At 37.2% G+C, this 16,298-nt stretch overlaps 1 protein-coding gene across 1 annotated transcript; it reads right to left on the bottom strand.

Annotated features, from left to right (window-relative positions):
* Positions 1-2,616: 2,616 nt before the first annotated feature.
* Positions 2,617-11,754, bottom strand: lpla (lipoprotein lipase a). The gene is made up of 10 exons (XM_086088603.1): positions 11,544-11,754; positions 10,646-10,854; positions 10,194-10,373; positions 8,667-8,778; positions 7,807-8,049; positions 6,070-6,312; positions 5,286-5,406; positions 4,197-4,379; positions 3,998-4,105; positions 2,617-3,621 (listed from the first exon to the last, which is right to left on the bottom strand). Exons 1-10 carry the CDS (start codon positions 11,644-11,646, stop codon positions 3,570-3,572), a joined length of 1,554 nt encoding a protein of 517 aa, XP_085944729.1. The 5' UTR covers positions 11,647-11,754; the 3' UTR covers positions 2,617-3,569.
* Positions 11,755-16,298: the final 4,544 nt, after the last annotated feature.

The following is a 16,298-nucleotide window of genomic DNA, read 5'->3' on the forward strand; positions in this document are numbered from 1 at the left end:
TCAGTTTGTATTTGTTGTCATATAATTGTAAACTTCCCAGAGCCTTTATATTCCGGACTGTTGGCTAATGCCAAAGAGACACAAATGATTTTTCAATTATTATTATTTTTTTAAACCACTATTAGCTAATCACATTTCAGATTCATTCAACAGAGCTAGCGAGAAGGCTAGTGATGTCAGCATTTTTAGTTACATTACGTGAAGCCTGTGACTGAATAAGAAAGAGAAGCCAACTGTCAAGGTAGACTTGTGAGGATAAATTGGACAACGCTTGGAGCTGGCCATTTTGTTTCAACCTGGTAAAGGATTTATTCGCTAACAACTATGTATAGCTAGCTAGCTCTGAACATACCAACACAGCTAGCAAAAGAGTGTGGAGTTTGTTGATAAATAAGCATCTCCACTATTAAGTATTTGATTTCAAGTGAATTATTTGTCAACAGAGTCTGTGTGTTAGGAAGTGTGGGGTTGCGTTACTGAGGAAGGCCAACGTCTGCCACTAATATCCATCCATTCATTTTCTAGAGCTGCAGTCTATCCCTGCGGCCAAAATTATCCGGGATAGGTTCCAGCCCTCCCGATGGACACCTCACATACATTTGGCCTCGAATTCAGTGACATCACTTTTGTTCACACAGTACTGTATTCCATATTAAGTGCTCCGAGTACAATACATTCTCAATCTCCTCCCCGTGCGCACACGCCACGTGTTGCTGCAGCTGTTTTGCTGGAATTCTTCTGTGAACTTGAAAATTTTTCCTCGAAAATCCGTGGCCCCCTTTTCTTTTCCCACCCATGGGAGCGGATTCAAAAATGTGGGATCTCGAAAGTAAAAAGAGTCCACACTCCACAAACAGCAGTTTAAAAAACAATTGTTGGAGACAACAAAATGTTCTGGAATTGATATCGGAAATTTCCTAGAATTGTTTTGGTTATTTCTAGGAATGTTACATGACACGAAAGACTCACTGGACACTAAATTAGGTACTCAATCAAATAGGATCCAGATCAAGAGCAGCACAAACACAATTAAAAAAAAACATTGTTATATTATGCAGATGTATCTAATATTTGTTCCAATGAGTATTTTGTTTGAAGAGATTCAAAATTCTAATTTTTGATGATTGTATACACTTCACCTCATCTACCAACTAGTTCAAATATTTTTTAAATAAAAATAATTAAATAGCTGACATTTTATCAATTATATTGCAGAAACTCAAGAAAAAAGAGGCTAATATTGGCTATTTGCCCCCCCCCCCCCCCCCACACACACACACAAAACCAAACAAACAAACAAGTAATATTCCTCTTAGAGTAAGTAAAAATATTATATTGGAATTGTTTAAAAAAACAAAAACAACGTGACATAATTACTACCATTTATATGTAATGATAAAAAGGTAAAATACTTTATATATATATATATATATATATATATATATATTATTTTTGCTTTGTTTAATTTCAACTGTGCATATTACGTAATGTGTTTTGACTTTTTTCCCCCCTTTTTATTTTTTTTAGCTAAACTGTCTTGGTGTCAACAGCCATCTGAACTCTTAAAACACAGTGTGCTGGCTGACCTGCAGTAACCGGAAAATGCACTTACAAGCCGCCAAGGAATTATGACATACTTAGTGGCCCATGTTTGTCGACCAAAATGTGATCGGTGTGTTTACATGAGTCATGATGCTTATTGCACTCTGTTATTATTTGCTTGGTAGAAATCACTGTGGGTTTTTTTTTATAATGTGTGAAGGACAAATACTCAGTGAAAGATCAGTTTGTGCAAAATGATTACTTTTGAATAAGTAATTGACCAAACATCGCCACTAGATTAACTGCACTGTAATGCGCACGTCAGACCACACCAGATCATCATTATTCTTTTACAAGCTTTTACAGTGTCAGCCACTGACAGATGAACAAAATGCATTTAATTCAAACTAGTAAAATTTGACCTAACTTTCCAGCCATACCATTGCTGTTTTTGGATGTACTAACAATGGATATAAAAAGTCTACCCCCCCCCCCCCCGTTCAATTGCCAGGTTTTTGTGAGACCAAGATTAATCATTGCAAAAATTCATACTGTAAATATGACAGATAATTAAAAAAAAAAAAAAAACATTACATCTATTGGTGAGGTGAAGTAAAATGACATATAGAGGTTGCATAAGTGTGCACACCCGCTTGTAGCGATGTGGCTGTGTTAAGAATTAACCAATCACATTCAAGATCATGTTAAATGTGAGTCAGAACACTTTTGCCACTAATAAGCACAGCTGATTAATTCCCCCACAAATTTAGCTGTTCTTGTAGGCTTTTCCTGCAACTTTTTTTTTTCTAGCTGCAGCCTGGCGGTTTTTGTTTTCCACTATAGGCATGGTGTTATTTTGGAGATGAGCAATGTTGTATTTGCACCAAACATAACTTTAGGAATCTGCCTCCATTTGGCACTTTAGCATGACATTTGACGACCAGGACTCACGGTGATAGTTTTTTTTCCAGTAACCCTGTAATAATCTGTATTTGTGGATTTTTGCATTGTTTTGAGTAAAGAGTAGTCTTTTTGGCACACGCGTTTAAGAAAATGCACACTAACAGCAGCATGAGCAGTCAGAATATGTAATTTTCTGTCTTTATTAAACCACCTTGGGCTCTTTCTTAATACAGTGCACTGCAAATCAGTTGATAAATGCGCTCAACAGCAGGCATGGAGGCCTATTGGCTCTCATTCAAACAGCTGGCACATTAAAGAATAATCACAGAACGGCTTTTTATAAAAAAAAAAATACAGACAACCAAAGCACGACAAAATATATTACAGCTTAATATACAAATATATAAATGTAAATTCAATAAATACAATACGGTGTATTTTTGAGATGTATTATGGCTACGGCGTTGGAAGATCCATCACAAACTCCAGCGGCTTGTGTGTGTATTTTTAATTGCGGCAATTATATAACTTGTGTGGCCTTTAAAAGTAAGGCGGCAATCTCAAACTAAGCTTATATATATTTTTTAATGTCTGCATGGAAGAAGAAAAACGTGTTTTAAAGTGACCTGTGATAAACAACCAACATCCAATCAAATGAACATAATTCAAAATTCCAAATATAAAAGAGGGATTTTTAAAATGGTATTTACAAGACCAATTGTATTCAGTAGATAGTCAATAACTCTTTGGTCCCTGTTGATTGTTGGCAGTTAGTAGTTAGGGCAAAGGGACAAAATTTTAATTTTTTAAGACAACCACGACAAAAATGTGCCTTAATTGTGCCTGTCACCCTGAATAACTCAGATAAGCAAGAATTCAAACTTCATACAGGCACGGTAAATGTGTACAAACAACATACAGTAAGCATAAACAAATGATTGAAAAGAGAAATTGTGAGCACATCATCACTCGTGTAACATTTTTTTTTCCAGGTCCAGAGTCATCTTGCATGTTTTAAGGTGTGTGCTTGGATTGCCAATTCCCATGCAGTGTTGTGATTTTGTCCTTCTTTGGCTGTGCACTTTGAGCAGGATGATGATGGCGATGCTAGTGAGGGTACATCTTCAAGCATCCTTCTGACCGAACAGACTCCCCTGCGTCTTCAACTTGTGCATCCTGCAAGAAGGAGAAGACAAAATAAAAATGGAAAACGTCAGCATTTTGAGAGGTGCGTCAAAGAATGACTGGTATCCATATTTTATTACTTCGGATTATTCTATTATTATTCTATTATTATTCAATTCTAATGCTAATGCTAAACGCTAATGCTAAATTCTAGACCTGGATTAATTTGATACTTTCTCAATTTTGTACTGGAATCAAGACCAGATTTGGGTGTAATTTGGTTTGACATGCTAGATCAGACCCTCTGGATTGTTTGCAAATAGTTGGGCAAAGTGGCAGTTACAATACCCATGATAAAGAACATTGCAATTAGGACAAATACACGACAATTAACCCCAAAACAGATGGTGTCATCTCTTGAACTTACAGTTTTTCTTTCCGACTCATTTTGTCTTCTTTGGACTTTACAAACTCCGCAGCTTCTCCTCCTCTGACCAGGTCGGTGAACTCTGCTTCCTTTGCACTAAAGATCACCCTAGAATGATTTAAAAAAAAAATCATAATAAATTAAAGCTGCATTCATTGCGGATTTTTTTTCTACACTACACAAACTTAAAGGGACTTACTTCGATTGGGTCTCCCCTGACTTGATTCGCAGCTTTCGGACGGAGAACTTGCTGCTGCCCCACCAGTCCGACCAACTGATGATGGTGTCCTTCTCCCAGCGCAGCTTGACGATCATCAGGTCGCCGATGTCCACGTCGGTGGTGATGAGGAAGGACATTGTGCTGTTGCCTATCATGACGGGCCTGCGGGAGATGGGGGCGGGGTTAGTTGTCGTCGACAACTTGGAAGCGAGCGTAATGTTTACAGACGTTAACTTGTCGTCTTAATTTAGAGTCACGCTTACAGCACTTTTTTTTTAACCATGGCAGTATGCAATATAAATACACTTTTAGCATAGTATAATATTACATTATATTATTTATTCATGTATAGATTAATTTTTACTTTTTGTTTATTTTTAGTTTTCTTCTTTATTTATTTTTTAATTTGTACTAAAAAATGTAAGTTATTTTTATTTAAAAATATGTTTTAATTTTTAATATACATATAAAATATTAAAATATATGTATTAAAATTTTTTTAATAATTAACAATACATTTAATAAAATTTGTATTTTTTTATTTTATTTTTATTATTATATATTATATTATATTATTGCTGCTGTTCACATTCACTTACATTTTTGCTATTCACATTTGCATACAATAGTAAAAAATATTATTATTTATTTTTATTAAAAAATGAAAAATCAAAAAAATATATATAAATATAAAAACAATTTTTTTTTATAATGCTACATTTAATAAAATGTGTATTTTTTATTTTATTTTTATCATAGTTGTTGCTTAAAACAATACTGCTGACTATTTTTTGCTGCTGTTCACATTCAATTCTGTAAATATAGTTTGTTCACATACATTTTGCTATTCACATTTGCTTACAGTATATAACATTATGTACAGCTCCTATTTATACTGTGACTGTATATATGTACGTAGATATTGTGGATTTTTTCATTAAAATCTAGTGTTAATAATCATGATTAAGACTAACTTAAAACAAAAAAAAAAACTTTTTTTTTTCAAGCAAAGTTAGTAGACAATTATGTGCCAAGATTATTGTACATACTGAAGTATAACATACGTACAAGACAAAGGGGATGTCTTCTTTCTCTCCATGAGTTCCATAAAGGGAAATTTGTATTGGCTGCTCTTTAAAATTCAGGCTTTCCTTGCTGAACAGATGCATCTTCACTTGATAGTGGAAAACTAAAAAAGAACATGCACATTATACATTACAGTTAGTAGAGTGCACAATAATGCCAACTCTAATGCAAATTTATCTCTTGTCATTTAAAATGAGAATAGCTTTAGCACAACTTTGAGAATACGGAAATAAACGTGCTTGCATAGGTGTCGCCTTTCCTATGCCAACCCCCAGTCTCTAAAATATCTAATCATGTGACCTCCTTAACAGTTGCAGCTTGATGTAGTGCCTGTACTGTGATTAGATGTATGTACATAGCAAAATAGCCTGCAATACTTGACTACAACCAGCAGAGGCGCTCTTGGTTAGCAGTAGTGTGATGTCTAGCTCAAGGTCAGTTTATGTTTCGAAACCTCTGCAATAAATCTGCAATAAACACCAGATAAAGACTATTAAAAAAATTATTTATAGTTTTAAACCACCTACATGCATTAAGCATGTTAGAAAAAAATACACTAAAATATACTTTATGTATTGTAGTGTTTGTGTGTTTGACGTTCTTTTAATAAACCTGTAATAAAACGATCGCTATATAAACCCCAGAATTCCAATATATAGCAAGTGTTTTCATGGGAAAAAAACCAACTAGATAATTTCCACAACAACAAAAACCAATAAAGGCAATACCAAAAAATTAACAGCAAACAACACTTCCCGCTGTTTACCTTTGTAGGGCATCAATTCCCGAGTCTTGAGGTACATCTTGACGCTGCGCGGCATGCGGACCTTGTTGATGTTGTAGCCGATCTTGTTGCAGCGGTTCTTGCGGCAGCTGAGGCACAGGCCCTTGTAGAAAGCCTCGCGCGAGTTGCAGCGGAAGGCCATGCTCTGCTGCTGCGTGTTGAGCAGCGAGTCGATGAACAGGTGGATGGAACGCTCGTGGGAGCACTTGACCAGTTGGTCCACGTCTGCATATGTCACACACACAAATATAGAACATATGTGTTATTACGAATGGCAGTAAGATACAGATTAGCAAGATGTATGATTTGAAAAATTTGTAAGAACCCGTACAAAAATTGTCTCTGTGTTTTTTGCTCCATCCAAAAGAAGAAAAAAAAAGTGCTTCAGATTAATGGTAAATTAAATAAAAAATATTCTGTCTTTCAATGTACGCTGATACATTTTATTAAAAACTTAAATTTTGCATGACAATTATTTTTTTTTTAAGTGACACGTCTTGACAGAGGGACAAAGATCTTAAAGTTCGGTTGTTAGTGGAAGTTGATGTCTACTTCTGGTGCATTTTTTTCAGACTGAAATAATATGCAAGCAAATGTATTTTTAGGGCGGATGTAGTTTGAAACGATATTCAAATGTTGTGGGATCAGGGTTTGTGGCATATAAAAATGCAATTTCTGGAAGTATAGCAATAGAAAGATAAAAGAAAATGGCCATTAAATTCATGCAATTTTAAGGGAAAATGCTATATTGTGATATATAAGTATTCAAAATTAACTATCATTATTATGTATTTATTTATTCATTTTTAGATATCCAAAGCACTAGTGGTATGAGTTCTTGGCATCGTTGACTACTCAAGAATTGAGTACCCATACTGGTATTGGTCTTAAAAAAAAAAAAAGTGTTGTTGAACATCCCTAACTAATACTACAGGAACTTATTTAAAACTTTTTTCAGTCTTCCTGAGAGAGCAGACCTCTGCCAAGGACGAGCAATAATCTCTTCTAGTTAAGTGATATTGTGCTGTTTTCATGTTTTTATTTATTTCAATAATTAATAATTAATTTAAATGCGGAAGATAGTGTCTCACTCCAGTCCTCTAGGTGGCAGTAATGTGTAATAGAAAGTAGTTAAACCCATTACAGGAAATCATTGAATAATTAGAATTTCTATTATCCAGATCCAAGATCCAGTCTGGTTCTTGGAGGTAACAAAAAAAACAAAAGCTTTTTCTCATGACTCAAAAATTCAATCCGATTTCGAGTGCTTGCACATTTTGTATAAAATCCGACTTGATACCCATGAGAACAGTTACTTTCAGATTATACCAGTCACGTTTTGCTGTGTTTGTTTAATACTATACAGTTAAGGGAGCGAAGCAGCAAATCATCAAACAAGACTTTCATCTCGGCACGAGCCAAACCACGCCTGTGTGATCGACTGTAATTCTTTATGTTAAGAGACCGGAGGGCAAACATGTCTCGACTGTGCAAGTGATTACTTGTGAGAAGCCAAAAATGTTGGTGCGATAAAATGTATAGCTTAGCTATTGTTTTTATTGGAAGACCATCTAAGCGCTGTCTCATTGCTTCCACAGCTGGAACTATATGCGATGGATTGAGCTTCAACATGTAAATATTGTGCATTATGGGTAAAAATGTAAAGAAGCTTATGATCTTAATCCAAAGCCGACATGCACGAGTGGGGAGACGACATACTTTGCAGGCCCTTGATGCCTTCCAGCGCAATCCCCCTCAGGGTGTTCTGAATGTCGCAGCCCGGCTGGAAGGTGCCTCCGTTGGGGTAGATGTCGATGTGGCCCACGGGTTTCTGGATGCCGATGCTGCGGCCCGGCGAGCCTCGCGTGTTGGTGTGCAAAACATCCACAAACTGGGCGTCGTCTCTGGACAGCGTGTTCTGTTCGTCGGCGTGCTCGAACGTGGGACCGGCGGGATCCAGCCCTGAAACGGTCACGTTACGGCGTTACATGGACAATTATGGTAAGCGGGTTAGAGGTTTTAAAGCTGGAACAACTGGCAAATAAAGGATTGGACCTGCTGGCTGGCACTATAGGGCATGTGCATACATTCACAGACTTGGAATGTCATAGCCGGCAGATTATATTTCACTGGTATGCAGCGTTAGCTAAATTATTGCTTCGAGCAATGTGTTGAGTTACACACTGGTGTAAAAATGGCCATTACACAAAGATAATAATGCTCAGTTTTGATTGACACTATAACACTCTAAAAACAGTTGGGTCAAAAATAACCCAACTATGGGCCAAAAATGGACCGATCCTCTACTTGGGTCAAGTTGACCCAACTTTCTGGGTTGTTTTATACAAAATGACCCCATTTTTTGACACAAGTAAAGGATTTGACCAATATATCAGTCGTTTTACACTGAAAGACCGATTTTTTGACTCAAAGTTGGGACAAATTGACACATAAAGTGGTTCGGTCCATTTTTTTTAAATCCACAATTGGGTTACTTTTGACCCAATTGTTTTTAAAGTGTAGAAAATGACAACAGGGGAAATTCACCCTCATAGCAGTGATTGTCGTGTTGAGTTCACCTGTGATCCTGCTGATCTTGCGGTCGGTGAGGTCCCCGGCAATCCCGGCCACGTGCGCCCCCAGACTGTAACCCAGCAAGTGGATCCTGTCCCAGGGCACCTGCAGCTCTTTCTGAACGAGTCACAATAACAACAAACATGCTGATGACTGTCTTACATCTAATAGACACACAGGCTTACATGAGGATTATAAATTAATAACTGGCAGTACAAGGTCCGAACGGCCATATGGCCGCCTGTGTTTATAAGCCTTAATGTTGTTTGGAATGTAATCAGGGATGAAAGGAATTGAGATCTATAGTGAAAAAAGACAAACTTCAACTAAGAAGTCATGCAAAAGTAAGATAAACAATTCCCAGTCATTGCTGAACATTTTTGAAAACATATGTAATGCTTAGTTAATTAAAAGCTTATCCTTGTAAAAAAAAAAATCACAAGCAGTAGGGCAACATTTTATAGCGCAGTATCATCTAGTAATTGGTCACATGAGCATAATAATCCTTTCAAATACTTGGAATGTCAACACTAGTCCATTATTGGGGTCTTTTAAAAGCATTCCTTCGTTCTAAAGGCAATGTATTGTTTTGATCGCCATTTGCTTGTTTGTTTGTTTTAAATATTTTTGCAGCACTGCAACATGTGCTGAAGATTAAATTTATAGTTCTTTTAACTTTTGTTAGGATTGTTGGAATTTGCTACGTGATAATAATAAAAAACATTTTTTTTAAAGAGGTGCAATCCTTAGCCAGGAAGTAACTTTAGTACCTGACAACAAACACAAATTATCTTTCCACTTTTTTGTTGTTGGGAAATTTACTTTCAGTTTTGGCCATTTAAGTTACGTCACCCCCACCCGAGAATCAAAATGCTACAGTTTGTTTATTTGACATTATTGTCCACGAATCTGGAAGTAGCATATGCTAACATAAAAACAACCACAATCATGACACTCTACAATTAATTTTGAAAAGCGCATCTACTACATTTCTTTTTTTCTTTTTGCCAGAATAAAAACGATCTTGGTGCTTTACTTCATCTTCTAAATATATGTTTTATGTCCTGCTCCAAAAGGGAGAAAGTAGTCTGATAACAAACTGTGAACCTCGCTAAACCAGGAAGTACAGAAGCTAGCTCGCTAGCTAACTAGCTAACAAACACAAATAGCGCTTCATGTCTCGTTTTTAATTATTTTTCTTTTTTTGCCATATAAATCACAATTGGAACTGTTTGAACTGCCACAAAATACAAAATGATTCACTTGGGTTACGTTGCCATTGTAGGACGGAACTCCATCTTAAAATGAGGAACCCCTGTATAGTTGTTATTAATAGTTTTCTTTGCTGATAGAGTTGAGTTAATTGCTTCATAGTAAGATATGTAAGTTCATTTTTTTAAAGCCAAGTTTATTTTATTTAAGTCAAGTTTATTTATTATTATTTTTTAACCGAATGGCCCCAATGCAAAAAACGGAACTTCATTTAGGTGATTTCATGTCCCCCCCACCATTTAAAACACTGGTGAACTCACTTGTATCCAGGTGACAAACTTGGCCACGTCTCGGCCCACCAGCTTGGTGTAGGCCGCGGAGGTCGTGTAGTGCTGGCTGGCGCGCGTCAGCCAGTCCACCACGATCACGTTGGCACCGGGCACACGCTCGTGCAGGGCCGACACCAGCTTGGGCACCCAGCTCTCAAACATGCCTGTCACCTATAACAACACACATATGCGCACTAGTGAGGTTGATTTGAATCCGATTGGATTCAAATTCACCGAATAATGAGATTTCCTGTAACCACAGGTGGCTAGCAACCAGTCCGGGGTGTACTCCTTTTCTCACCCAAAGTCAGGCTAATAGAAAATGGATGGATTTCCCAACAAACCTCACCAAGCAGCAATCTATCCAGTCGGACGACATTCCGATAGAGCCTAATTCCACATGTTGGGGTCAAGAGGTGCTTTATTTGTGAACGTGCACGTACCGTCCAGCCATGGATGATGACAAACGTCTGCATCAGTGCGTTGAACTCGCACTCCTGGATGGTGTCGGGCCTCCCGGCCACAATGTAGCACATGTCATCATCTGGAAATTCGACCGTGCGCAGGGAGAATTTTGACAAGATGTCTGTGTAGTCGTTGATCCACTCTGTGGTGGTAGCGGGCGGGGAGGTGGGGGTGAAGCTGCTGTTCACTGTTGCAACACACACACACACACATACCTATGAGAGGTCATAAGGGCATAAAAGTCTTGCATAGCGCATACATTAATAATCTGGTCCAATTTATTTAGGGTCATTAGTAAATACTTTCAACTTTGTTTTCTTTTGCAAAATACAACAGAAAAACATCTATTGCCATTAAATACTTCCGAATTGGGAATCTCCTTAGTTTTAAAATGTAGATCTGCATGTAGGTGCTTAAAACAAAGTCTATGTCGCCCCCTTTTGCATTTAAAGCACACTTACCACAGAAGAGTTTTACTTTAATGTGGCGACTAGATGCAGTTTTTTTTTTTTTACTAGATTTTAACATGTCATTTATTAAAACCCATGCCTTGTGATCTATTTTCATACTTTACATGTTAAATGGCTGCGTGGATGTTCTCCCATATGATTATCTCTTTTTTTTTTTTTTTTTACATGAAAGGTCCCAGAGGCAGGCTTTACTTTACACATATGAAGGTGATTGTATGAGATGACTTGAAGACCTGCAAGCGTGTACGTTTCAAGATTTTAATTTTTAAGATTATTCTCCGGCAAACAGCCACATTGAATGAATCAATCAATTAAGCATCATATCAAATATTTAATTAATTGTGTGCTTATAATATTTAGGTATGGTGAAAAAGGAAATCAAAAGTACTGATTTTGTCGTTCTTACCAAACACAGTGCTGGTGGTGAGTTCAGGGTCCGAACAAAAAGTGGCAAAGATTTTTCCCAAAAGTATCCAAGCAGTGAAAAAACGTATGTTTTCTTTTCCCATATTATTAAAAGTTGGTCCTGTGAGGTGTCTTGAGTAGTGTTGGAGGATCGGTATCCGACTTTTAAAACAGAAATGTAGTGGCGTCGTATACACGCGGCGTTAAGTTTCTTTACGGTCTGTCACGGTTGGCGCTCCTAAAGTCATCTTTAAGAGTGGGTCATTTGCATATTACAACGGGATTGGACGTCGGTTAAGGGGCGGGGTTTCCCCAAGGGTCCCTTGGGTTGACCATTCACACAGTTTGGAGCGCCGCAGAGTACAGTACGCTGAAATAATAGTTATGGTTAGTCTCATTAATGTTTTCTACAAACCATACGAGTTTTAGGCATAACATATAAACAGGTGCATTTAAAAAATTGCACTAAAGTTTATTTATTTTAGTAGTTCAATTCAAAAAGTCTTTGATTCTCTTAAAAATAAAATCATAAACAAATAACATTTCTTGAGATGAATGAACTTGGGGTTTTTGTTACCTGTATGTACTTTAATTACAATTGTAAAATTATGGAGTAGTTCACTCTGTCCATATATGGGTATAATTAATTCATAATTATTTTTCACGATGTAAAGGCAGTCCTCTTCTCATGATTATTTTTGACAAGACAAATTAATAAAATCAAATGAAATGGTTATACTTACTGTAAATACTATCATACAAAAATAAAATACAAAAACAAACAAACAAACATGAATGTATCCATAATACAAAACTGTATATTGATTCCTTGTGTGAGCTGCAAGAGCTGGACAAAATATAGGAAAACCTCTAAATATGTACATTTTTGTTTCTCATTTTCAGTTAAAATGTAACCTGTGTTACTGTATATTGTATTTTTTTTTAATTCTGTACATCACAGTAAACAACCACAGCAGCAAACACTTTCAATTTATAATGCACATAAATATAAAAAAACAAACATAATTTTTTACTTTTAAATAAGTCATACAAGTGTTCTTGAAGACGCCTTTAGTATAAATTTGCTTTTCAAGTTTGGTATATTCATTTACAGTAAAAAAAAAAAAAAAAAAGGGAAAAAAAAGTCAGTGTCTAGTATAAAAGTGTAGCGAAAGAATGATGATGTGAGTTGTAAACTTGGCCCTTATCATACACGACAGTTTTTAATCATGTGGATTAATAAAGGCACCAGGGACCTCTGGTGTTAAAACCACACAGTGCAGCGCGCGATGAGGAACAGCGACACAACATGGATGCTTCAGCCCGTGGGGTGAACATTTGCGACGCAAACTAATGTTGATTTCACGTCAGCGTCCCTTCAAGGTCGCGGCGTTTTGAAAACATTCTCGAAACAGTCTTAATGGCTCTCTAAACAGTATTAATGGTCTTTCTCGTCACAAGGAAATTTTGAACATCTTCAGACTGTTTAGAGAAGCGTTTCGACTCTGTAGGGAACGTTTAGGAAATGTTGCGACCTTGAACGAACCCTGACATGAAATCAACGTTCACTAGCGTCAAACGTTCTGCGGGATAAGGGCTGAAAGAGAGAAAAAGAAAAGAAAAGCGAGTCTTACTTCATGTCAGATGTAAAGTCTGCTTGCGCACAGACTGACGTGATAAAAAGTGATGAACCTCAAATTGTGGGATAGGACGAGGTGCTTGAACGAGACCATGTGTCGGAGTTTTATGATGAATTCCATTCCCAAGCGCCTTTGTGGGAATCTACATTCATGTTATACTTTGTACTTCTCCCATAATATTAGTATATGTTCTCAGTTGTCACCTCATGCGGTGCTGCGGAGGATGGAATGACCATGTTTTTGCAACAATTGAGCAAGTGTTTATTATTATTAATTACGAACATCCATGCTAAATGCTAAATGTTTTACGGCTACAGCACGGTGGAATAGGCGTGAACATGAGCGGGATTGGTAGTTTGAACACATTTAGGTTAACAAGTTGTTTTTTTCCAAAAAGAAAAAACTTTTTTTTTTACGTTTTAAGATGTCTAGCTGTGAGTTGGGAAGTCTGTTTGGTTACATTTAAAGCAGCAGGCCCAACCCAGTGATTTAGAGAGAACTACACCCATCCCTCAGTCTTTACCTTAACTTATATTATGATATACTTCAACATCAATAATATGAATGCCAAAAGATGTACATTATAAATTGAACCTGCCGTCGTTGCTTTCTGCAGGCCTAAAAAAACAGGATTTCTCATTCAATAATCTTCAGCAAAAACAAGGCTGACCTTGAAATACTTCCTGTTTTCACTCTTTTTCTTTCAAATGTGTAGTGTTAAATAACCATAATAGTATATTGACAGTGGAATTTGGTGAAAATAAAAATGGTGGTACTTTGGGATTTAAACTAAACTGTCTAAAGGTTTAACAGCCACTGTACTAGAGAGGAAATGTTACCAAATACGGTTCCATGGGTTACATGAGGTAAAGTCAACACAATTTGTCATCCCTTGTCAAATAGGACAGTCAAGCCAACTGTTTTGCAATTTTTTATTGAGCCATGACGCATATTTGACATTACGAAAAATTCTGACCACGACACAGGACAACTTTTTTTTTTTTTACAAATGCCGTGTGTTCGTCAATGTGTACCCATTGTGTGTCACAAAAGTCATCTGGGATCATCATCAGCTCCTCCACCACCCTCGCGAAGGCAAGCGAAAAAAGGACGAGTAGTCCAATTCATTTTGGTGGGCGTGTAGGGCCTAACTTAATTCAATAACGGTACGTGGAATGTATATGGGTCAGCGTGATTATAGAAGCACTGTACTGTATCTTGATCAACGCGCACATACATAATGAGACATGATACAATACAATTCAACATAAATGCGCACGTAATTGGGAAAGCTGTGATGACTCATATGGGCTGCCTCTCGAAAGCAAAGAGTCGGAATACTGTACAGAGTTTTGGTTTCCCAGCATAAATATTTCATAACATAGTTAGGGGGCCCCTTGTATAATTCAGCACATGTGTATATATCGTATGGGTTCCAAAGTTCCCATCCACACTATTCAGCATTTTCTGCTGACTTTCAATATTGACATGTCACCCATTTTTAACACTTAATCAATGTTCTTATAGTGTAACACACAGGCAAGGCCGTGTTCTTGATTACTTTTTTTTGGGGAGGGGGGGGGGGGGCTGGCTGGGTTTTTTTTTTCCACCAGCTTTCAGACACAACAAGAGAGAAGACCTTGCAGGAATGATTTCCTGCACCGTCCAGGCCTTGAGGCCAGCTGGAGAGAGTAAATGATGTCAAATAAAAAGAGGTTTTTGTATTTTATATCTTATTTCTATCTTAAAGAAAGCAGTTTCTAATTAAGTATGACGCGGTGTTTACTGTAGCCATAATAGGCCGGTTGGAAAGGAAGACAGAAAATGTACCGTATATTTTCTTCCTCTATTCAAGGGTGACATGAGAATCTTGTAGCGCTCTTAACTTGGCACTTTAATCCTTTTTTACTGCAGTGGGAGTTTTTATGCTTACACGCAATGCACACAGGAAACTGGAGCCAAAAATGTTGTACTACCATCCAACAATGTGATGTGAAACAATATGCGTAATAACCGGTATTTAAACTTACACATATTGTAACCATTCAACCAACAACTTTTGGAATGTGAGAGGAAGTCGGACAGGATTTTTTTTCTTCTTTCTTTCCCGATACAATGCTGGAGGGCTTAATTGGTGCTACACAGATTTATGGCGTTGTTATAACAATTCCTAGCCCAGGTGTTGCTACATCCCTTCAATCCGTAGTGCCCAGATTTGAACCTACAACCTCTCAAAAAGTATTACCTCACTACTGGTTACCATACATTGCTTATAATTCTTTGTACTGGTGTGTTTATGTCGTTTTTTGTTTTTTTTAAATAGCTGCTCTTTGTAACAATTTGGCCAAAAATATTTACAATAGCCTTTTAATTTGACCATTATGACTGAAACATCTTCTAATTAGTACATTAACCCCTTAGCTGTTCTCAATGGGGTATTCCTGCAAGCCTCTGGCCAATAATTGTCAGACTGGATTCGGGTTAGAATTTCCCGCCCTGCCTGCGGATGTGACGTCACGTGCGCATTATGTATGTCAAATCAGAAGGGTGTGTGGAGTTTCATTTTTGGTAAACAGGTAGCGATTCAAAATTGAATTTTCTGCGTATTGTAGCTTTATAATGGTTTGTTTGCAGACCATAAACAAATTCATTAATATAACAAATTCCATAAACAAAATGTTGATGTGGTTTTCGATATGTGGGGTGCGAAACGATTCAAGGAGGGTTTGATAACTTTGAGTTGAAAGTAGAATGATTTGATTCGGTTCGAGTCAGTGTGATTACGAATATAGCTAACTAGCTAGCACTAGCTAGCTAGCATCTATCCATCCATCCATAGGAGGGCCAAAATCAAGACTTGAACTCCAAACGTCAGAACTGTGACGCTAACCAGAAGGGTAGTGAATTTCCCCGTTTTTTCAGAGTTGTAAATTAAACAACACAAGAAACCTTCAAAAGGTCATTGGTCACAGATGTAACATAAGTGCACACCAAGTCCCAGAAGTGACGTGCTCTCAAATGTAAACATAGTCATCAGATTGAAAGCCACATCTTTGTGCCATGGTTACATAAGCACCACAGCACATTCACATGACGGTGGTTGATCTTCAAGTTGT

The sequence above is a fragment of the Leptonotus elevatus genome, chromosome 11, assembly GCF_054856555.1.
Source record: "Leptonotus elevatus isolate MCC_2025b chromosome 11, RoL_Lele_1.0, whole genome shotgun sequence".
Classification (NCBI taxonomy): domain Eukaryota; kingdom Metazoa; phylum Chordata; class Actinopteri; order Syngnathiformes; family Syngnathidae; genus Leptonotus; species Leptonotus elevatus.